Below are 24593 nucleotides of genomic sequence, written 5' to 3'. Positions count from 1 at the left end.
ACAAAAAGCAATCATTAGACTTTCTATTTTCAATTCCACTACTTGGTGCTTCCAAGTGTTTCTTATTTCAGCAGCATCATTTACATCTTGCAAAGCATTTCTCAACCTGCTGGGATTGCTAACTTGGAGCTCAGACCACTGAAGGAGGGGAGAAAACACTGATTAAAAACAAAAGTCCCATGCTCCCATGTGGATTGTGTCTTCTGGGAAAGGCTGTCAAAACTATTAATAGGTCAATCACTGTATGGCAGAGAGTTCCAAATTTTTAGAGATAGTTTTCTTTTTCCCTATGAAAACACTGCATTGCAGAAAAAAAGATAGCAATAAATAACAAATACATTTTCCAGGGAAATGTGATTTTCTTAAGTGTCAAATAATGGTGAAAATATATAGTTAGTCACTTTTTTTTTTATTAAGTCTTTCTGACTTACCTGTGGGATCACTCCAAAGGCTTTCCTCCACTCTTGCAAAGTTATTGAATCCCAAGACACACCATCTATTTGGATTTCTCCCTCAGTGTTCAGCAGTCTCAAAAAAGCTGATAACAAAGTACTCTTCCCTGATCCAGTTCTTCCCAAGAGGCCCACCTAGAAAACAAGAACAACAGAATTACTCCTGTGACATACAGACACCATACGAGAAATGTAATCTAGTATTATACTTCACTAAAAAACATTGGAACTGGGTTTGTTTCTGTTTTTTTCTTAATATCACCAGGGTAAGATTTCAACTTATTCATTCAGACCTTTCTATAATACTCCCAATTCTGACCAACAGTGATCTGGGGCAGAGCAACCCTGGAAAAGAATACAGAAACTGGCCATAAGGAACTGGACTCTTAATTCTGGACCCTTCATTTATCACTGACCTTTACTAATGGCATATAGGCTAAAAATACCCATTTTGCATCAGGGAAAACAAAGATACAGGGTCTTAATGCATACCATTTCTAAGGATGGCCAAAAGCAGGGACCTATATAGCTTGACCTAGTTCCTAACATGAATATGAGCTTGAAAATTAATGGATCTGAAACAGTTCTAATGTTCAGATACTGTCCATAATATATTAAGCAGCAGTTTAGGCCTGACAATAAACAAGAAAAAGTTAGGGCGAGCTCTGTGTTCCCAGAGAAGGCAGGCCAAGCCTTGCCACTCAATGGATAAGCACTTGGACAGTTGTCAAATCAAATTCTTACATCTACCCTGCCTGGCAGGAAGAGAACTTGGAGAAGCAAAAAGGATATTAAGGAAAAGGGGAAAAAAAAAAACAACTATTCTTGTTACCAAAAGACTATTAAGAGCATAGAATGTCAATGCCATGTGGTGCAAGGGGAGTGCAGCTGCTCCAGGATAGGGGCCCCACCTCTGTGTTCCATGTTGGCTTACAGCCAGCCCTTGGATGAAGATGCTTTGAGTGGGCAGAACATTCCTGCACTCATTAACTGAACACTGAAATATGGCCCAACATTGAGTAGCACTGAATAAATGTTTACTTCCTTCCCCTTAGATGACTCCTGTTTTTCTTTTGTCATTTAGCTTTTTTTTTTTTTTTAAAGATTTTATTTATTTATTTGACAGAGAGAGAGATAGCGAGAGCAGGAACACAAGCAGGGGGAGTGGGAGAGGGAGAAGCAGGCTCCCCGAGGAGCAGGGAGCCCGATGTGGGGCTCGATCCCAGGATCCTGGGATCATGACCTGAGCCGAAGGCAGACACTTAATGACTGAGCCACCCAGGCGCCCCCTTTTTTTTTTTTTTTTTTTTTTTTTTTACAGGAGAGCTCAGCCATGGGTTTTTTAGAGGAATGCTTTTTTACACTATCTACGGTGAAGAACAGTTTTGTTTTGCTTTGTGTTTTTTTTAGTTTCCGATCCACTGCATAACAGTACTTTAAAATAAAAGATAATAAAAATGAATTTCTACATGCTTACTCTCAATTCTTACACTTTTCAGAGACCACTAACAGCTTATAAACCAGAACCAGTTCATGGACCACAATGAATGCTTTAGAGCTTCTGACAACCCATGATAATAATAACTTATTGAATACTTATTAGGAATCTGGTAATAAACTAGGCCTTTGGGATAAGCTGGTAAACAATAATGATACCATGTCTTTTGTTTGTAAGAGCTCTGTAACAAGACTTTCATGAATGCTTGTTCTCTGAGACAACTGAGAAAATCAGATAAGCCAAAAGTTATATACAACCCCCTTTTGACTTTCTTCACACTACTAATCAAAAGCAGTAATTATTATATTTATTTTCTCTTGATTATTACTTGTGTTAACCCCAAGAATTTAAGTTCAACAAGGACAGGGTGGTCTACATTGTTTTCCACTGAATTCTCAGCACCTGCCATTAGGGTGGGTGCACATAAAGTACTCAATAATTGAGTGTTTGGATTGACTGAGGGTCAGGCAGATGGAAGGATGAATGAATGGACAAATGGACATATGGATTAGATAGATGGATGGATGGGTGGGTGGGTGGATGAATGGATAGAAAGAAGGAAGGAAGAAAGAGAGGAAAAGGGAGAGGGAGGGAGAGAAAGAAGGCAGATGAATGAACAAACTTATTTAGTTGATCTAACAAACAAATGATTTAGTTAATTTTGGTCAAATACCAAATCAAGTTTTATTTTAAAATCTTGTGAAATTTAATATGCACACCTCCATTTCTGAATCAGCCCCTGCTGTACAAATATATTCATCATATGCCATGATTTTTCAACCACAACAATAAAGCTTTTATAAGCAATCTGAATATGCCTTGTGTAGGTGAGGTATGGGCAGAGGAAAGTTCAATAAGAGGAAGTGATTTGCTTTAAAGTCATATCACAAATTTAATCAGACAACAAAAAGAAATAAAAGGTGTCCAGATTGGTAAGGAAGCAGTAAAACTTTCACTATTTGCAGATGACATAATACTCTATATAGAAAACCTGAAAGACTATTTGCTAAATTGCTAGAACTGATACACAAATTCAGTTCATCTATAGGATACAAAACCAATGTACAGAAATCTGTTGCATTTCTATACACCAAGAATGAAATAGCAGAAAGAGAAATTAAGGAATCAATCCCATTTACAACTGCACCAAAAATAATAAGATACCTAGGAATAAACCTAACCAAAGAGGTAAAAGACCTCTACTCTGAAAACTATAAAACACTGATGAAAGAAATGGAAGATGACACAAAGAAATCGAAAGAAATTCCACGCTCATGGGTTGGAAGAAAAAATGTCTGTATTACCCAGAGCAATCTACACTTTTAATGCAATCCCCATCAAATTACCAACAACATTTTTCACAGAGCTAGAACAAACAATCCTAAAATTTGTGTGATACCACAAAAAAACCCTGAATAGCCAAAGCAACCTTGAAAAAGAAAAGCAAAGCGGGAGGCATCACAATTCCTGACTTCAAGTTATATTACAAAGCTGTAGTCATCCAAATGGTATGGTACTGGCACAAAAATAGACACATAGATCAATGGAATAGAATAAAAAACAGAGAAATGAACCCACAGCTATGGGGTCAGTTAATCTTTGACAAAGCAGGAAAGAATATCCAATGGTAAAAAAAAAAAAAAAAAAGGCTCTTCAACAAACGGTGCTGAGAAAACTGGACAGCAACATGCAAAAGAAAGAAACTGAACCACTTTCTTACACCATACACACACACAAAAAATTCAAAATGGATTAAAAACCTAAATCTGAGACCTAAAACCATAAAAATCCTAGAAGAGAGCACAGACAGTAAACCCTTTGACATCAGCTGTAGCAACTTCTTTCTAGATATGTCTCCTGAGGCGAGGGAAGCATCAAAATAAAAAGCTTTTGCACAGTGAAGGAAATAATCAATAAAACTAAAAGGCAACCTACAGAATGGGAGAAGATACTTGTAAAGGACGTAGCTGATAAAGGATTAGTATTCAAAATCTATAAAGAACTTATAAAACTCAACCCCCCCACCCAAAAAATAATCCAATTTAAATATAGGCAGAAGACAAGAATAGACATTTCTCCAAAGACATCCAGATGGTCAACAGACACTTGAAAAGATGCTCAACATCACCAGTCATCAGCGAAATACAAATCAAAACTACAATGAGATGTCACTTCACACCTGTCAGAATGGTTAAAATCAACAACAAAAGAAACAACAGGATTGACGAGGATGTGAAGAAAAAGGAACCCTCGTGCACTGTTGGTGGGAATGCAAACTGGTGCAGCCACCGGGGAAAAAATATGGAGGTTCCTCAAAAAGTTAAAAATAGAGCTACCCTACGATCCAGCAATTGCACTAATAGGTATTTACCCAAAGATACAAAAATACTAATTCAAAGAGATACAGGCACCCTGATGTTATAGCAGCATTATCTACAATAGTCAAATTATGGAAATAGTCTAAGTGTCCATCGACTGATGAATGGATAAAGAGGTGGTGTACACACACACACACACACACACACACACACACACAATGGACTACTACTCAGCCATAAAAAAAGAGTGAAATCTCGCTATTTTCATCAACATGGTTGGAGCTAGAGTATTTAATTCTTTCTTTCTTTTTTTTTTTTAGAGAGAGAGAAAGAGAGAGCATGAGCAGGGGAGGAGCAGAGGAAAAAGGTGAGAGAGAGAATCTTAAGCAGGCTCCACCCTCAATGTGGAGCCTGACACAGGGCTTAATCTCACAACTCTCAGACCATGACCCGAGCCACAGTCAAGAGTCAAACACTTAACTGACTGAGCCCCCCATGTGTCCCTGGAGCTAGAGAGTATTGTGCTAAGTGAACTAAGTCAGTCAGAGAAAAGCAAATACAACATGATTTCACTCATATGTGGAATTTAAGAAACAAAACAAATGAGCAAAGGAGGAAAAAAAGAGAGAGGGGCAAACCAAGAAACAGACTCTTTTTTTTTTTTTTTGGAGATTTATTTATTTGACAGAGAGAGAGACAGCAAGAGAGGGAACACAAGCAGGGGGAGTGGGAGAGGGAGAAGCAGGCTTCCCGCCGAGCAGAGAGCCCAATGTGGGGCTTGATCCCAAGACCCTGGGATCATGACCTGAGCCGAAGGCAGACACTTAACGACTGAGCCACCCAGGCGCCCCAAGAAACAGACTCTTAACTACAGAGAACAAACTGATGGTTACCAGAGGGGAGGTGGGTGGGGAGATGGGTGAATTACGTGATGGGGATTAAGGAGTGCCCTTGTGATGAGCACCGGGTATTGTATGGAAGTGTTGAATTACTATATGTGCACCTGAAACTAATATCACACTGTATATTAATTAACTGGAATTTAAATTAAAAACTTTAAAAAAATAAATAGATAAAAAATAATAAAGTCATATCACAAAATTTTAATAAAAAGTACCTTGAGTCCAAACCTCTATATCATTAGCCAGGGTTCTAATAACTAGGATAAATGACCATGTTCCTTTTCAAGAAGCAAATACTGACAGTCTTCGAGAACTCAGTTTTTCTGTTGGTATAAGACTAAATTGAGAGGCAATCGGTAAATCTTTTGTTTAGCTTTAAAGTTTTGTAGCTAATCTCTGGTTCTTCTATATTATTGAACTGCTGATATTGCACTGTGTCTGACATGTTTTAACAGCAAGGAATCTTATTGGTTCATACCTAACAAAGTCTTCTTGTTTATATAATTGGCACATAATAATTCTTTTCCGGGATTTGTTTTTCCAGGCTTCTCAGTGATCTGTTGAATAAGGCCAGAGTACTTCCCGCAAATGAGCTTTTAAGGTATATCCTAATTCCAAGTCAGTGATTTCTAGTAACTTCACTGAACTTCCTTTCTGAGAATTTTGGATCAAGATAAATCAAAATATTATGTGGACAGCTAAACAGTGTTGAATTTGATGCTGGCTGTAATTGCACTGTACCATGAATAGAACAGTCTCAGTACATTCTTTTGAGTGCCTGATTCACTATTTTAGTATTGCAACAGACTGAAACCTGCTATAATTATTTTTCATCTTCTGTGGTCTCCACAAATCAAGATACCAAATAAAATGAAATTTAGATCTCCAAAGTGATAACAACTGTAACTTTTATATACTTATCATTAACGAATCATAATTCTTAACATAGTAAGTTCTTGAGAATATGCTCCTCATAACTCCAAGATAAATTACAGAATGGTTCAGCTATTAAATACCAACTTTTATCAAGACAGGATGCCGTATGTGTTTAATGAGTCAAAGAGACATGTCAGTGCTTATGCTGCTATGATCTGAACCCTTGATCCTGTCTGAATTGCTTCTGGCATCTCAGGATTTTGAAGAGACTACAAATAAAGAAGGCAGCAAGCTCACCCAAAAGAATAGACCTTGAATTAAATATCTATTTAATCAGAGGACTGTCCAGTACTGTGATAGACACAATTTACCACCTAGCGCATTTTGGTAAGTCTACATTTATCATGAAGGACCTGGCTCCATATTAGAATCCCAGTCTTTATTTTGAGAGGAAAAGAAAAGGGAAAAAGGAAGAGATATTCCACTGGGGGAAGGTAATCTGGATATTAAAATACAGGCAAAAAAAAAATCAAAAGCTTTTAAGAAAACAACTATTTGAGATTAAAAAGAAGAAATAGGGTTGTTTTTTTTTAAGTAAAAGTTGTGAAAATCTTGCCCTATTTCTCATGCACTGAAAATAAAATTTAAAATACAGATTCCGTGAAGTAAAGGCCTAAATTAAGAGCAAAGAAGATAAAGAGACATCTCTTCCCTAAAATAATTGTTATGGACAAAGTGTTTTAATATGAAGACTGAATAACTTTTTTGCATAAAATACTGATTTTTAAAATCCTTCACCATGCTATGAACTGAATATTTGTGTCTCCCCCAAATTCATATGTTGGCCTTTGGGAGGTGATTAGGTCATAAGGGTGGAACCCTCCTGAATGAGATTAATGCCCTTATAAAGAAACCCCAGAAAGCTCCCTCACCTCTTTCACCATGTGAGGTTACAATGACAAGACAAACATCTATGAGGAAGTGGGTTCTTACCAGACAATGAATCTGCTGGCACCATGATCTTGGACTTCCCACACTCCAGAATTGTGAAAAATAAATTTCTGTTGTTTATAAGCCACCCAGCCTATGATATCTTGTTACAACAGCCCAAATGGACTCAGGCACACCATCTAATCAAGAATGCTGAAATCCATTAAAAATTAAACAAGAAATGCCCACTTGAGTCCTTTTCAAATGTTTTATTTTTTTTTTCAAGAAGATGAATTAGACCAGAGCTGATCTTGCAGGATTTTGGATAATCAAAATAATACACTGAATTTGAGTCTTCTTCTTAATTTAGCATGCAAGAAGTATGTTTGGGGCATTTTGTTATAGATTGCAAGATGCTGTTATAGGTGCTAAGGGCAAGGCAGTAGAAACAATCTTAAGAGAGCTGCTCAGAATAACATCTTAGCAATCAATTCCTACACTAATCAATCATATGACCTAGAAGCAGGTATAAGTTATTCATTCATTCATATTTAACATATAGTAAGCTAGGCAATGTGCTAGGTAAAGGGATGAAAAGATGAAAAACAGGACTTCTGCTTCTGTTCTTCTTATATTCCAAAATATAAGGAACTTGAATGTTATCACTCTGTCCTAACAAGTAAAAAGCTGACCAAACTGAAAAATCAAAAGTCTTCTAACATCTGTTCATTTTTAAATTTAAATTTTGAAATACTCCAGAGCACTAAAGAATTTTGTTCTTCACAAGGCCTCCCTTAAGAGAAATTATTTTATGAGACTGTAACCTACTGGGTTTTTTATTAGAACTCAATTGATCTACGGAATGAAAATACCCAACTCCAGCTCACATTAACCATCCTGTGGCATGCAGTAAAAGCAGTACAGAGGGAAATTTACAGCATTAGGTGCATATATTAGAAAAGACATATCTAAAATCAATAGTCTAAGTTTCTACCACAGGAAACTAGAAAAAGAAGAGTAAATTAAATTGAAAGGAAACAGAAGAGAAATAATAAAAATTAGAGGAGAATCACCTAATTGAAAATAGGAAATCAGTAGAGAAAAATCAATGAAAGCTGGTTCTTAGAAAAGATCAATAAAATTAATAAGCTTCTAGCCAGGCTAACTAAGAAAATAAGAGAGGTGACATAAATTACTAATATTAGAATTGCAAGAGGGGACATCACTACATATCCCATGGTAAGAGAATAAAAGAATACGATAAGTAACTATATGCCCACCAATTTAACAATCTAGATGAAATGGACCAATTCCTCAAAAGATATAGTCTTCCAAAGCTCATACAAGAAGAAATGGACAATCTAAATAGGCATATATCTTTTAAAGAAATTGTATCAATAATTAACAACCTTCCAATTCAGAAATCTCCAGGTCCAGATAGATTCGCTGGTGAATTCTACCAAATATTTAAAGTAGAAATTCTACCAATCCTCTACTTCTTCCAGGAGACAGAAGCAGAGGGAATGCTTCCTAAATATTCTATGAGGCCAACATTAACAGAATACCCAGACCAGGCAAAGATATTAGAGACCAACATTTCTCATGAACATAGAACCAAAAATCTTCAGCAAGTTATTAGCAAATCAAATCCAACAATGTATAAAGAGATTATATATACCAAGACCAAGTGGGATTAATTCCAGATACACAAGGTTGGTTCAAAATTAAAAATTGAATTAATATAATCTATTCTATCAGTGGGCTAAACTAGGAAAAAAATCACAACTGTAACAATAGATGCAGAATTCTTTTGACAAGTTTCAACGCTAATTCCTGATAAAAACTCTCGGCAAACTAGGAATAGAGGGGAACTTCCTTAACTTGATAAAGATATCTATAATAACCCTATAGTTAACATCATACGTAAGGGTGAGAAACTCAAAGACTTCCTGCTAAGGTCAGGAACAAGGCAAGGATGTCCTTTCTTGTAACTCCTTTTCCACATTATACTGGAAATTCTAGCTAACACATTAAGACCAGAAAAGGAAATAAAAAGCATACAGATTGGGAAAAAAGAAATAAAACTGTCTTTGTTCACAGATGACATTATTATATATGTAGAAAATCTACAAGAATCAGCAATGAAACTCCTGGAACTAATAAGTGATTATAGCGAAGTTGTAGGATACACGGTTAATATACAAAAGTCAATTGCTTTCCTAAATACCAGCAATGAACAAGTGGAATTTGAAATTAAAAACATACTACCATTTATATTAGCTTTCCCAAAACAAAATACTTGGATATAAACATAAAGAAATATATATAAGATCTAGATGAGGAAAACCACAAAACTCTGATGAATGAAATCAAAGAAAAATTAAGTAAATGGAGAGACGGTCCACGTTCATGAAAAGGAAGGTTCAGTATTGTCAAGACACCAGTTCCTCCCAACTTGATCTATAGATTCAATGCGATCCCAGTCAAAATCTCAGCAAGTTATTCTGTGGGTCTGACAAACTGATTCTAAAGTTTATATGGAGATGCAAAGACCCTCAATAACCAACATAATACTGAAGGAGAAGAACAAAGTTACAGGACTGACACTACTCAATTCCCATGACTTTGACTTATAATTGACTTAAAAGATCAAGGCTGTATAATATGAACACCTTCAGTTCTCCAGCTCTTTACTCATCTTTCTCTTTAACTCCAGTTATCTGCTTTCCTTCTGTCTCAAAAAACAAACAAAATAAAACAAAAAAAACACACAAAATCTCTACAGTACAAAGGCAAAATCCCTCCATGTAGCCTTCCTCTTAGGCAGGTGTTCTTGCTATCTCTTTCCCACCACCAACATTGTTGTTCTACATAACTCCTCATTTCAGTACTCACCCATTCCCTAACCCTTTGCAGTTGGACTTCTACCCTCATTTCTCTACACCTAATGACTGTCTTAAATTGGGCTCTTAAACTTGAAAGGGCATGTATCAGTGATACAGACTACTGCCTCCACACCCAGAGTTTTTATTCAGTAGGGTTGAGTGGGGCTCAAGAATATGCATTTCTCACAAGTTCTCAAGTGATGTAGATGATCCTGATCCAGGGAACCAACTTTAGAGAACCACTGCTCTCTTGAAGATGACCAAAGACCACTTAGTAGCAAAACTGGGTAAGATTCTCTGAGTTTTCAACTTCCTTTATGACTTCAGCTCCCAAGATTCATAATTTTGATCATCTTGCTCCAATCTTGTCTTCTATTTTATCCTTTATGGATCCACCAATCTGACCAAACCAGTCATTGTTTTCTGAACATGCCCCATGCCTTGTATTGTTCCCTCTGCCTATAGCACCCTTTTTCACTCACCTTTGCTTATTCAAATACACAGTTCAGGTCTCAAAGTCTCCCTCTAAATGCCACTTCCTGTGGAAAACTTTCCCTGAATAGCCTAACTCCCAGCTAACTGATACTAACTGCTTCCTCCTTACCTTAGCATTTTATCTTTTATTCAAGGGTATAACAAGGTTTTTTGGAATCTAAAGCTTATACAGTATGGAGGAGTTCTTTCCAGGAATAAAGATTTCAAAATTAGAAATAAAATATTAAGTACAGGGCCTTGGAAGGGGCTCAGGCAAGTAAACGTCTCTGAAATTTAAGCTTTGTTAACTTCACAGTGATCCACCTCAGTTCTTACTGGATCTTGCATTTCCCCCTTTAGATGGCCATCTTCTGGGACAAGTATCTCTTCTTTTCTCTCTCTTTCTCCCTCTATCCTTTGGCTCCTTCTTTTTCTACTTTTAAGGGAAGCAGGTGAAAAAGAACTTTAAAGTCAGACAGATCTGGGTTTAAGATCCCTGCTAACTCACTCACTTAAGTGAACTTCAGTTTCTTCCACTGCACAAAAGAGGTAATAATATCTACCTTTGAAATTATAATAAGATCAAATGTGATAGCAAATAAATGTCTTTAAACAGTGCTTAGGACATGATAAGGACTTGATAAACATTAGTTTCCCTCTTTGGATGGCAAGATCCATAGCCTTATGTAAGTAATTTTCAATTCCCCCAAAGCACCTACCATTCCTTGCAAAGAATAGTTACTGAACACATATGGCCTATTTTCTATATAAAGGTTCAGAGAACATGAAATGCCTAAGCATACTGCTTCTTCCTCATTTCACAGCAGCTCTTATTATTACTCCCACATCAAGGAAACTACCTACAGAAATGAGGACTCTGCAAATCTGTCACTCTACTAGGACTTGGTTGAATTTAATTTAGTGGGCAATTGAGCATCAGTAAAGCAAAGGGTTGGGAGGATGTCAGGAGGAGGGAAAGGAAATAATTTACCAGGGCTTTTCACTCTGGTTTATATCAACCTATTTGCTGCTATTGTTTGTAACCTGACATCACTTTTGGAATCTATCATGGTGGTCTCAAGGACATTCTCAACTGCCTGTGGCATTCACTTATGTGCAAAGCAAAAGAGAATACTTAATTACGTGTTTTCTCACATAACAAAAGGACCAAAAGCAAATAATTAATTTTACATAGTTCCAAAGCATAACTTTAACAATGTAAACAACCTCATTCTAATAATAAGGGATAAATTTAATCTAAATCCTAGTCTTTCCATTTATGCTGATTTAAAACTGTTTGCTCTCTAAAATCACAAATGAGAGAGGAGAAATAACAACCAACACCACAGAAATACAAACAATGCACTGTTTTGCACTGTTGGTGGGAATGTAAATTGGTACAGCCACTGTGGAAAACAGTATGGAGTTCCTCAGAAAGTTAAAAATAGAACTACCCTATAATCTGTCAATCACACTACTAGGTATTTACCCAAAGAATACAGAAATACTAATTCAAAGGGATACATGCACACATATGTTTATAGGAGCATTATCTACAATAGCCAAGATATGGTAGCAGCCCAAGTGTCCACTGATTGATGAATATATGAAGAAGATGTTATCTATAAATATGTGTGTGTGTGTGTGTGTGTGTGTGTGTGTGTGTAATGGAATATTTTTTAACCATGAAAAAGAATGAAATCTTGCCATTTGCAATGACATGGATGGAGCTAGAGAGTATAATGCTAAGCAAAGTAAGTCAGAGAAAGACAAATACCATATGATTTCACTCATATGTGGAATTTAAGAAACAAAAGAAATGAGCAAAGAGAAAAAAAAGAGACAAATTAAGAAGACTCTTAATTATAGAGAATAAACTGATGGTTATCAGAGAAGAGGTGGGCTGGGGGATGGGTTAAACAGGTAATGGGGATTAAAGAGAACACTTGTGATGAGCACCGGGTGTTGTATGGAACTGTTGAATCACTATATTATACAACTAAAACTAATATAACACTCTATGTTAACTAACTGGAATCAAAATAAAAACTTAAAATTAAAAAAAACTGTTTTCTCACAAAAAAAGAAAAAAAAAAAAAAACAAATCCCATTCTTGATGAGCAAAAACATAGTAAGAGGTAATTTTAGTAGTATGTGAATTTATTTACCCTAACTATAAGATTAAAAAGAAGAGCCTGGGTGGCTCAGTCGGTTAAGCGTCTGCCTTCAGCTGGGATCATGATCCCAGGGTCCTGGAATCGAGTCCCACATTGGGCTCCCTGCTCAGTGGGGAGCCTGCTTCTCTCTCTCCCTCTGCCTGCCACTCTGCCTACTTGTGATTTCTCTCTCTGTCTCTCTCTCTCTCAAAAATAAATAAAATCTTAAAAAAGAAGAGTCAAAATTTCTGCTGTGCCATTTCAAGCCATTTAGCATGGTAACATTTTTGCTCACCCTATATTTCTTTAATAGAATTTTTTCCAATGCATCAAATTATGAAATATTCCTAAACCGATGGGCCAAAGTAAGTGATAATAGTCTGTTGCTATATTGGTGACAGTGATGGTGGCCTAACAAAGTTTACTGACCATTAGCTTAGTGGTAAAAAAAAAAATCTCTATTTGAAATTAAACCACAAAGAGAGAAAGTTTTAAAATTCAGTTTTCATAAGAAGTGGCTCTATAGTATGTTATCTCAATTTAAAAAAATGAAGCAATCAAAGGAATATAATAATCATGTCTAGATTTATGGAGCAGCCCAGAATAAGAGATTTGAAATATGAAATATAATTTGAAATATATTTGAAATATAAAATATAACACCACATTTCTAGAACATGAAATATAGGGAGAATAACTGTCCCTTTCTCCAAGAATCAATTCCAGAATTGGTATATCTGAATACCATCCATGTATTCAGCCCAGGGCTGAGATCTATAAGGACCACTTCAAAATAATGCATGGTTATTTTTGCTTATTAAACAATAAAACTATTGCTTGGTAAACAAATTTTGCTTGGTAAATTATTGGGAAAAAAATCTAAATAATCCATACCTTGATTAGAATTCCAAACAAACAAACTGAACTAAGCTAAGAAAAAAAGTACCACTTGTTTGACAGAGTATAAATTAGGTAAAATTCATGAAGAAATTAGATAAACAAAATATTTCTCTTACCTGAAATGGAAGACAGTTTCAACATGCAAAATCTAAAATATTTTATAATTTTGGTTTATTTAACAGCTTCTTTTAGTTAGTAACCTAGCAATTGATTAAATATTCTACAAGTAGAATCACACTCAAAATGAACCAACTATATCGTTTCTGTCCTCGGCAAAATAAATATCATATGAAAAAATAATGGCTTTATAATTAATAACTTGAAATATGTATATTCAATATTGGCCCTAGTCTACAATAATATTGTTACCAATGGAATTTACCAAAACATTGCTTGAGGCTCCTGAGATTTACTTAACTAAACACAGGTCAAACAAAGCAAGGAATATTTAAATCTCACCCTCTGGCCAGGACTTATTGAGAAGGAAATGTTCTCTAATATGGCATTCCCACCATCTATATACTTTGCTGTGAGGTCTTTGACAGTCATTTGACCCCCTGAGGGCCAGATGTTATCATCTCTCACATGATGATTCTCAGTAATCAAAACTTTTGAGAGCTGGGCATCCTTGGATGGTTTGAATGACTTGGTGGGTGGTTTACTTTCTTCTGTTGGCATGTCAATAAACTTGAAGACTCGGCTTACAGATCGCATCTGAAATGAAATAATATTTTATGTTTGTTTGTTTAATAACTGCAGGCAATGTCCTAATTAGTGTGATGTTTCCTTAAAAAAATAACATGTAAGATGTGACGCTGCTCATCGCCACCTAGTTATTTATCAGGAGGTTTTTCAATGAACAGGAAATAATTGGATATAATTAAAAGCTTAACCAAAGAGAATTAACTAGGATTTATATAAATGGGCTCTGTATAGACTTGTTTGTTTTTGTGATCATTTAATTCTCAGTTATGCAAGCCACACATAAATGGCCAAATTATACTCAAAGGAATAGATGATGTCAAGGGGAAATTTTTTCTTCAACTATGAGCAACACTGCACACTGTTGTACAACTGGTATATTATAATAAAACGTTCCATGCTTCAAAACCACTACTGAAGATTCTCACCTTTCTCTCAAACTGCCTGAAAAACTGTCTACAATTCTATATGTCAGCTGGGTGGCAAGTGAGGCTTAGTAAATTTTGAATGACTTCACAATAATCTTCAAATGAATTTAAGTCATTGTTCTATATTAATAATCTTCAAACAAATTAGTAATCTTCAAATTAATTATAAACAAATTAATAATCTTCAAACAAGATTACAATAATCTTCAAACAAATTTAAGTCATTGTTCTATATTAAGTCATTGTTCTATATCTGTAATTATGTAATTATTAAATAATTACATTTTTATATTAAATTACTTACAGACCAATTTCCATTGCTGACATTGTAAAATGTCACTGCATACAAAAGTTGTATTTGAAATTAAATACACGGTTGCTCTATAAATCTATTCATGTAACATTTAATAAAGTATATCTTTAATGTATACAGAAATAAAAGAGCTCAATTATTTTTCAAAGTTGCTTAAATTTTTTAACAAGACCATATTCTTCTGGATAGTTATGATTTATTGGAATTTGGAATATAATTTTAAAAATAGTCATGCAAATAATAGGCACTTAATAAATATTTGAAAAATTCATAAAGGAATAAAGGAATGAATATGTGAATGATTACATATATATGAATCAGTAAATGAATAACAAGAAAGAGTTGAAGACTTTGAATTCACTCAATTCCTATTTTTGATAGATAATCCTTGATGGCTCAGCCATGCCCAGGAGTTTTTAGCTTACTGGAAGGAAATTTATCGCTTTTTTTTTTGTCTTAAAAGTAATTTTTTTTTTTTAAGATTTTATTTATTTATTTGACAGAGAGACACAACGAGAGAGGGAGCACAAGCAGGGGGAGCAGCAGAGGGAGAGGGAGAAGCAGGCTCCCACGGAGTAGGGAGCCCCATGCAGGGCTCAATCCCAGGACCCTGGGATCATGACCCCAGCCAAAGGCAGATGCTTAATGACTGAGTCACCCAGGCACCCCGTCTGAAAAGTAATTTTTTTTTTAAAGATTTTATTTATTTATTTGACAGAGAGAGACACAGCGAGAGCAGGAACACAAGCAGGGGGAGTGGGAGAGGGAGAAGCAGGTTTCCCAGCGAGCAGGGACTCTTGGTCAAGAATTCAACCCTCTTGGGGTGCCTGCGTGGCTCAGTCGATTAAGTGTCTGCCTTCAGCCGGGGTCATGATCCTGGAGTCCTGGGATTGAGTCCCATGTGTTTAAGTGTCTGCCTTTCAGCTCAGGTAGTGATCTTGGAGTCTGAGATCAAGTCCCATGTCAGGCTCCCTGCTTGGCAGGGAGTCTGCTTTTCCCTCTCCCTCTGTTTCTCCCCTGGCTTGTGCTCTCTCAAATAAATAAATAAAATCTTAAAAAATAAAAATAAAAAAAAAGAAAGAGAGAGAGAGAAAAAGAATTCAACTCTCTCCTTTACAATGTTAATTTATAACCTTATTTATAGTTAAGGGTTAGATTATTGGAAATGATTTCTTTTGCCAAAAAAAAAAAAAAGATGGGAATAAATGTATTCGAGGCATTTGCTTCTATTATTGCTATTTTTCCTTATCAGAACATGAAATGAGAAATTTTTTTCATCTTTACTGTGGAATTATTGGTAGATAAATCAGAGGAATTTAAATACTGATCCTTAATTGAATGTTAAATATTCCAATCTTAGCAAATGTAATTGTATTGCCTATTTCACATGCTACTGATCAAGCTTGCTGTTTGTGAAATTCTTCCATCTAGAAATTCTGTTGCTTCATTTTTTTCATCTTGAAAATATCTTCATATCATCTTCAATAATTTTTCAAGATTCAAGAGGAGAATCCTTTTAAACCAAACCCATTGTTATTGGAAGTGAAATATCCAAAGCCCACATCCATTATAAATAACTCTAGAGTGGCTCCCACACATAATAATTTCAATTCCAAATCATGGGTGACTTTCAGAGGTTGTTAAATCCTGATTCAGTTATTTTTTTATTAACTTTGAATTAAAGTATACTCTTCCATTTCATCGTAATTAATTTTCCTAGAGAGCTGCTAGCCTATATAAGGTCTGGAAGATCAATTAGAATTGTAACTACCATTGAGATGGAACTGCCAGAGAAATAGCTCATTTAAGGGGCGCCTGGGTGGCTCAGTTGGTTAAGCAGCTGCCTTTGGTTTAGGTCATAATCCCAGGGTCCTGGGATCAAGCCCCACGTCAGGTTCTCTGCTAAGCAGGGAGCCTGCTTCTCCCTCTCCCTCTGCTGCTCCCCCTGCTTGTGCTCTCTCTCTCTGTGTCAAATAAATAAATAAAATCTAAAAAAAAAATGCATTTAAAATATTTTATTTTATTTATCCTGCATGAGAATAATATTACACTCTTGAAATGATTGAGAGAAATGCAGAAATGAAGCTTAATTTTATGAAATAAAGTAAGTCTGTTGACATTTCTGCATGTCGATGCTGTGAAGAATTCTAAACTAGTCTTTAAGTGCTTTAGTACATTAAGAAAGACACCATATAAAAAAAATCCTTTATATTTTAATACTTCCAAACAGTAAGCAAAACACTTAAATATTGCTATCTAAACTACTCAAAATTATATGTAGTGCTATTAGAAAATGACATTTAAAACCATTATTTTGGCAGCACTGAAATGTATACAATTTTTTTGCATAAGGAGTTGTGAAGAGTATAGCAAATTACATACTCCATTAGTGAGGCTTACCACTGAGGGTGAATCTAGAACTTCTAATGTCAAATGTAGTAAATGGAATATACCTATCAAATTTAGAAAATGAAATTTTCAACTCATCATCTTTCATATAGTCTAGTTGCTTAAAGTGACCCCAAGACAGGCAATTATAGTTACCCACAGCATAGTCAAATATCCCTGACCAAGAACAAGTTCATCTTAACAATGGACACTCATGGGCGCCTGGGTGGCTCAGTTGGTTAAGTGTCCGTCTTCGGCTCAGTTCATGATCCCGGGGTCCTGGGATCGAGCCCCTGCATCGGGCTCCCTGATCAGCGGGAAGCCTGCTTCTCCCTCTCCCACTCCCCCTGCTTGTGTTCCCTCTCTCACTGTGTCTCTCTCTCTGTCAAATAAATAAATAAAATCTTAAAAAAAAAAAAACAACAATGGACACTCATGCACAGCATTCGAGCAGACACTCATTCAGTTCAGCAGGTTAGGACATTTTCTGATGGGAAGAAAAGGTAGCTAGTGCAGACACCTGCTTTATGACCAATTTTGCAACCACTGAAATGCCATTACTGAATAGATGATGTGGCCAGATAATAAGTTACTAATTCCTTGTACCTCACAGGCCCTCCAATTGACACATTCTACTTCCACTGCTTTTTCAAGGAGGAGCCACAACAGAACCAGAGCAAAAAAAATCAATTTTGGTCTTTCTAGTTTCAAAAATTGGCTTTTGGAACCAGAGATGGATAGTTTGAAAATTTTGAGCCACATGAATATTGGCTGTTAAGTCTCAAAAACCAAAGCTTGAAAGCCTCAAAGCACAGTGTTTATGCAAAAACAGTAGCCATAGATGAATTTATGATGGATGAGAAACAGCTCCTCTCCTCACCCCACAATCTGACTCATGAATGGCGGTAACAAGAGGACTTAGATACCAGTTCCTTTAAAAAGGAGTCCTGCCTTGCAACCAAACTCTAGTTCTATCCTTGAGTAGATTTGAGGGATTTTTGGAACATAGAAGGCCTATGCTTCAATATCAAGGTGGAGCCCAGGAATGAGGCATGCCTTAGAGAAACTTCCAGTATGTGGCATAGCATGGAAGCAGTAGAGTGGGCATGGGTGCTTGGCATGTCTAGACCCAGATAGCTTCAGATTCCCCTGTATTTCCAGAGTGGTGCTAGAGGAAACCCAAATCCCAATCCTTTGGTCCCTCAGGGTCTTCCATGTCTTGGGCATGGAGGAAGTTGAGAGAGAGCTCGTCAAAGAAGAGCTCACAATCAGGATCAGAAGAACAAAAATGCAGTCTTCCTGGACCATACACCTCTAGGTCAAAGAGCAACATCAGTGCCTCAGAGACAGCACAGACAAGGGGCAACCTAGGGCCAGATGCTACCTCCCCTCAGTGTGTTGGCATTCTGTAAACTCCATTCAGAAGTTGGAATTGCTTCTTGCACTCAGCAGCCCATGTGTTCAAGCAGAAAATAAATTCAACTATAGCAAAAGTAGAGTCATTTCTTATATACTTGATTTCATTGCCAGAGATTCATAGCTGACCAGGGATGGACCCCAGTTTGGCGGAACCTAAAGCTTAAATAATTGAAGGGTCTCTTCTTATGTGAAAGCATCAAAATTATGCATTTATAATTAAGTATAGGGCCTCCGAAGGTGTCCATGCAAGAGAGAGGACCTGAAGCTGATAGGATACTCCACGGGGCTTCATGTTAAGCCCATGTTGCCTATTATAGTAATCTTATTCAAAGCATTCCTTGTTGTATCCTCCCCATCTAGGGCTTAGCACCGAGCAGTCCCTTAATAAATCTTTGTTAAGGATGAGTGACTCCATTGTTCTACCTCATCTGCTGGAAGGTGAATGACAGCGCTGAGTCCCTCAGCAGGCAATCGAGTCTGCCGCTGTACCTCTCAGCTTCTCAGTCTGGAAACAGACATTGCTATTTGGATTTGAAGGAAGTGGCAACACACCAAACTATTTTTAGTCTCATCTAGCTGTTTTCAACCGAGCTTTTTATTTTCACTTACTCCTTTTTCTAATTTAGAATGTCTGTTAACATTTTCAGGTGATACGTAAAAACCACCGTGCCACTGGATGGAAATTCAGATTTGGCAATTCTCAGAGTGACTGTAGACTGTGGACGAGCTGCGTCTTCCTGCACAGTGAAGGGGTTTCCTGAGGAGGAATGAGGGGCAGCTCTACCTGGCCCCCTGACAGGAAAGTCTCCAAGTAGCTGTCACCAGCTTAGGTGAGAGCATTTGTCTTAGACTTTGAGAAATAAACGATGAAGGCAAAATGAGTCTTAGGCGTGAGATGCTCAACCTACTCTTCATGTGAAGTGGAAAACCTGACATAATCCGTACAGACTTCTATGAAATTCAAGTTTAGCCAAAATGAGGTGGGATTTTTTACTTGAGAATCAGCTGCTTTAAATTTCTGGTTTTTAATGACGTATTGTATGGTGACTAACATAACATAATAAAATACAATTAAAAAATAAATTTCTGGTTTTGCTAAAAAATAATAAAATTAATTAACTAATTAATTAATTTCTGGTTTTGTTATTTAAATTTACTATGCTCCAAAAATTCTCCTGAGTCAATCTTTAACACTGAATCTTATTATCTTTATAATAACTTCTGAAGTTTCTAATCTAAGCATCAGGAGAACAAAGTCTTTAGGGAATGTGATGGTCTTAAGAAAAAAAAAGCTCCACAGACTTATCTCGACCTTATTTTATAAGCAATATGTTCAGTGAAAAAAAAAAAAGTGATTTCTGATTTTCCTTTTCCCTCTCTGTTGACAATGAAGGAAGAAAAGGCTTAAAGACCTTTTCTAGAGTAAGTCAGAAAGCCAGACTCCCCTCCTCCACAAAAATATTTGCTCTATTTCCTTTTATCCTTTTGGTTGTGTAGAACACAGGGCATCAAAATTATGCATGACCATCTAAACTATATGCTGAATACCAGAAGAGCCATGATAATGGAAAATATATTTCATACGCCCGACATCTGGTGGGCAACACAGAGAATTCATAACTGGCTGTGATAGGGAGATTACAAGAAATAAATATGAAGACAATCATCTGCAAAATTGATACAGGGTGAAAAACTTCACACATTTTACAAGAGAAATTTTCAAACCATGAAGTATATAAAAGGAAGTTTTGAAACCATAGATCCTTCCTACTAGGTCCAAATGAAATGTTTTTCAGGACTCACTAACATGGACCTGCAACCCAAAGACACATTACAGTCATTGGCATAATCTTTAGGCCATGCACAGAGACTTATGAGATAATGGTTATCATGAAAACAAATTCTCTGCCAAAAACATATTCCTGAAACTTTGGTCCATCTTTCTATGTCTATCACTTATGCTCCTAGGCATTTAAAAAGTCAGTCAAGGGCTGTATTGCTATAAATTATTAACAGAATAAGTGAGCTACTTACAGTGTACTATACACTCTAATTCTTTGTAAATTATTATAGCCTGCTAGCTACACAAATTGTTTATTGCCAACCTGTGGCAAATCACATGGCAAATCAAGGTTACTTTTTCTGACTGCAAGAAGTAATAGAAATGGGGTTCTTAACATAAGAGAAAGAAAATCTATTACAGTTAATGACAAAAGGCATAACCTAAGAAACACAGAGGTATCAAATACGTTGGTGCCTATTTTCAGTAATTAAGAACGTTAGTAATCATGGTACTAAGTGTGCCAACAGGCAGGAAAAACTCCCAAATTTACCCTTTAATTTGAAAAATCTCACATCACTTACTGAAACTACTACTCAAACTCTGATTATTATTATTTTATAAAAGCAATTATTGTATTTTAAAAGCAATGACCAAAGGCCATCAGCAAGTGCTTGATGAATAAAATTGGGTCCATGCAGTATCCATTAAAAGTATTTCAAAGAAAATCTCAAGAAGAGGGGTCTAAAATATCATATCAAAATATTTTTTCAAGGTTTATATAATTTTAATAAGATTTTCTCTAAGCATCTTAATTTTGAAATATTTTGGCTTCCCCAAAGTACTGTTATTAAGTGTCATCCTTTATATGTACTGTAGATATATTAGTTAATATATAGGGCAAAAATGATTTGCTGGTGGTCCATCAATTCCAAAGTAAATTTTATTCCATAGACCACAAAACTATGGCCCAATGGCCAAATCCAGCCACACCCAATTGTTCACATTAGCTTTGCCCTACAAAGGCTGAATTGAAGAGTTGCCATAGAGACCATATAGCTCACAAAGCTGAAAATAGTAACTATCTCACCCTTTATAGAAAATGTTTGCTGACCCCCTGCTATGACACACACAAAACATCAGAGCTAAAATGAATGTTAGAGATCATCTAATCCAGTGATTCACAAGTCAAGATACACATTAGAATCACCTGGAACAGTTTTAAAAATACAGACATCATGCCCAGTCACCCTCCCCCTGACCAAGAGAACTGATTTAATTGATCTTACAGGACCCTGAGTAATCTATATTTTTGTAAAATTTCCTCATGTGCTGTTGAGGTTGAAAACATCTGATTTAATCCTTTCATTCTTGGTACAAATGAAAAAACCTAAACCCAGGAAGTTAAAGTGACAGGCACAAAGCTCAACAAATTTTCTAAATTTTCCAACACTCCAGCAATCCTTTATGGCTCTCATAAGCCTCTCCTACTAATTCAAGACTCTAGAACATCTCCATGGCACTTTCTCTGTTGGCTCTAGTAACACCTAATTCAGTTCTTTGTTCTGCTCTGATAAATGCAGTGGTAAATGACTTAATCCCTGGACTTTAGCCATCAGGGATGGGGGCAGATAGGTCTGATTCCTGTGGGTGTCTGTAATAATGCCTACATACATGCCAATCAAGATGTGAAATCTTTCATATGAAAAGGATTCAGAAGAGAATGTCAGAGCTAACATAGACCTTAGAAAATTTCTAACCGAACTGTTTCCTTTTACAAAGAGAGAAGTGAAGCCCTCAGGGGGGTGATGACTTGCCTAAGGCCACACAACATCTTGGCAATAAAGCAAGAGTGGAATGCAGAGTAGAAAAGCCTGCAGATAGAAAGAAAATCTTTGGATGAAAAGAAGTCTTGAGACAGATGTCATGAATGGAAAACATGCCACAAAGCCTCATGAGAACAGAAAAACAAAGAAAGATATGATTAAGAGACTACTGAAAGAGGAAAAAAATAGGATGACTGAATCCTCCCCTCAAATTCTTAGAGCAAAAACTGCTTTCAATACCAGAGAATTAGGCACCAGGAGCAAAGAAGAGAAGCCAGGTTCCCCTTTTCTCATTCTTTTGTTGGTCACCGTATCATCGGTCGCTTGATCTTTACTGGAATCCAAAATAAACACAGGCAATAAAAGGATAAAGGAGAAACAGAGGGAGTTTCTATTGACAGAAAACTCTTCTCAGATTGCATCACTCTTGCAAGAACTTTCTGGAGCCTCATAACTGGAATCTAAATGTGAGCCCTGCAGATACTCGGTCTTCCCTGCTCATCCTGGTGGCTTCCTTCCTCTTGTCTTATTAGGAACACAGAGTACAACAGGCATGTCTTATCTGCTGAGGTAGTTAGAGAATTAAGGAAGCAGGATACTATTCACATGCTCAGATCTTTTAGTTGTGCTCACTAAGTGGTAAACAGTCCTGAAAAATACATGAATTGTCAACTGCCTCATATTCAGACTTTGAGTGTAGGTAATCTACCAGTCACCAGATGGCTTGATATTGCTAAGTTTGAAACATCACCTCTGCACCCATTCTAACTCTTATTTATTTAATTTTCATTCATTCACAGAGGCAGAAATATAGGTCTATACATTGCCTGTTTAAGATACATAATGCTTATGGAGCTAACAATAGGACAAAGAGAAGCTTTACATACTAAAAATGGCAGGCATCTTGTGAATCCAAAGAAAATAAATTAGTAGAGAGATTTGTTAAGAATACAAAAAACTGGGGCGCCTGGGTGGCTCAGTTGTTTAAGCATCTGCCTTCAGCTCAGGTCATCATCTCAGGGCCCTGGGATCCAGCCCTGGTTTGGGCTCCCTGCTCAGCAGGGAGTCTGCTTCTCCCTGTCCCTCACCCCTCCCCTGACCTGAGCTCTCTCTCGCTCACTCTCTCGCTCTCAAATGAATAAATAAAATCTTAAAAAAAAAAAAAATTAAAATAATAGCTTTAGCAATAACAGCTGTAATTCACATAGTACTTGAGGTATGGAATTAAAAGGAATTAACACTTCTTTCCTCAACCCATCTACAGAATGGTATAAAATACACCAGTGAAGTAAATAGAAAGACATATACACAATTCATGTTAAAATGAAGAGTGAATTTGAAATAACAGTGTTTAAAACATCATGATATCAACTAAAATAATTGGAAATTCCCTATAATGGGGGTTTCCAGTGGGAATTATTAAATTTGACTCTCTGGTAATTTTACTATTTTTTAAATTTCTGGGGTGATTCACAACCTACTAAACTATATCATTCATAAGGTGACAATGTTCAGATGATTTTTATTCCAAACTTCTAGATATAGCCAGACAAATGAGTAGGTAGAATAGAAGCTTTGTTCCCTTTTAATGGTCTCTTGATACCCCATGTGGTATTTTGAGGAGATTCTAGACAATAACTTAGGCCCCAAGATGTCAAGTTTACTGGAAGACATTCTTATCACTGTGCTTTCTAAACATAGAGAGGGGTCAAGTTGGTAGTGTATCTTCAGAGAGCAGGGGAATGGTCTAGACTAGAGATATGAATGAGTGATTGAGAGATGGTTTCTATAGCATGGAGTTAGATGCTAGTAACTAGAGAGAAGACAGATACAAGAGGGCTGGAACATAGCTAATGTTCAGAGATGTGTAAGAAGAGGAGGGGCCAGCAGAGAGAACTAAGGAGGAACCTGAGAGGTAGCAGAGACAGGCGGGAGGCGCATCATGGTAGTGAGAGAAGAAAGTATCAAGGATTTGTCCCTGGCGTTAAGTACTGCTGAGAGGGTAAGGGAGACAAGGACATTGGCTCTGGCAAGATGTTAGTCACGAGTCATGGGGCTAATGCAAACAAAGTGAAGTAGGCTGTGGCAAGAATGGGAAGGAGGAAATGGAGACCGGCCCTCTTTCAAGAAGTTGTGCTATAAATAGATCAAAGACAAGAGGTGCAAGTTAGACATCAAGGGAAGGTAGTTTTATGATGGGGACAGAGGTCCCACAAAGAGCAGTTAATTGCATATTACTGGTCTTTAAATAGGAACAAAGACACAGAGGGAAGGTAAGGCAGATGAAGAGAGGTGAAGTAGGCTGGTGCAATTGGTGGAGAGAAACAAGGAAATTCTTGCTAGTTG

General features: G+C 36.6%; 1 protein-coding gene across 1 annotated transcript in view; it reads right to left on the bottom strand.

The window, feature by feature from the left end:
- The window catches only part of CFTR (CF transmembrane conductance regulator), a 165199-nt gene that overhangs the window by 20898 nt on the left and 119708 nt on the right, over positions 1 to 24593 (bottom strand). The window contains exons 23-24 of the mRNA XM_078059826.1: positions 13851 to 14105; positions 432 to 587 (exon numbers count right to left, since the gene is read on the bottom strand). Of these exons, the coding sequence (XP_077915952.1) occupies positions 432 to 587; positions 13851 to 14105 (411 nt within the window). The remainder of the gene's footprint in view (positions 1 to 431; positions 588 to 13850; positions 14106 to 24593) is intronic.

The sequence above is a fragment of the Halichoerus grypus genome, chromosome 12 (genome assembly GCF_964656455.1).
Source record: "Halichoerus grypus chromosome 12, mHalGry1.hap1.1, whole genome shotgun sequence".
Taxonomy (NCBI): domain Eukaryota; kingdom Metazoa; phylum Chordata; class Mammalia; order Carnivora; family Phocidae; genus Halichoerus; species Halichoerus grypus.
The sequence above is the reverse complement of the archived record's forward strand: the minus strand, read 5'-3'. Positions and strand labels throughout refer to the sequence as shown.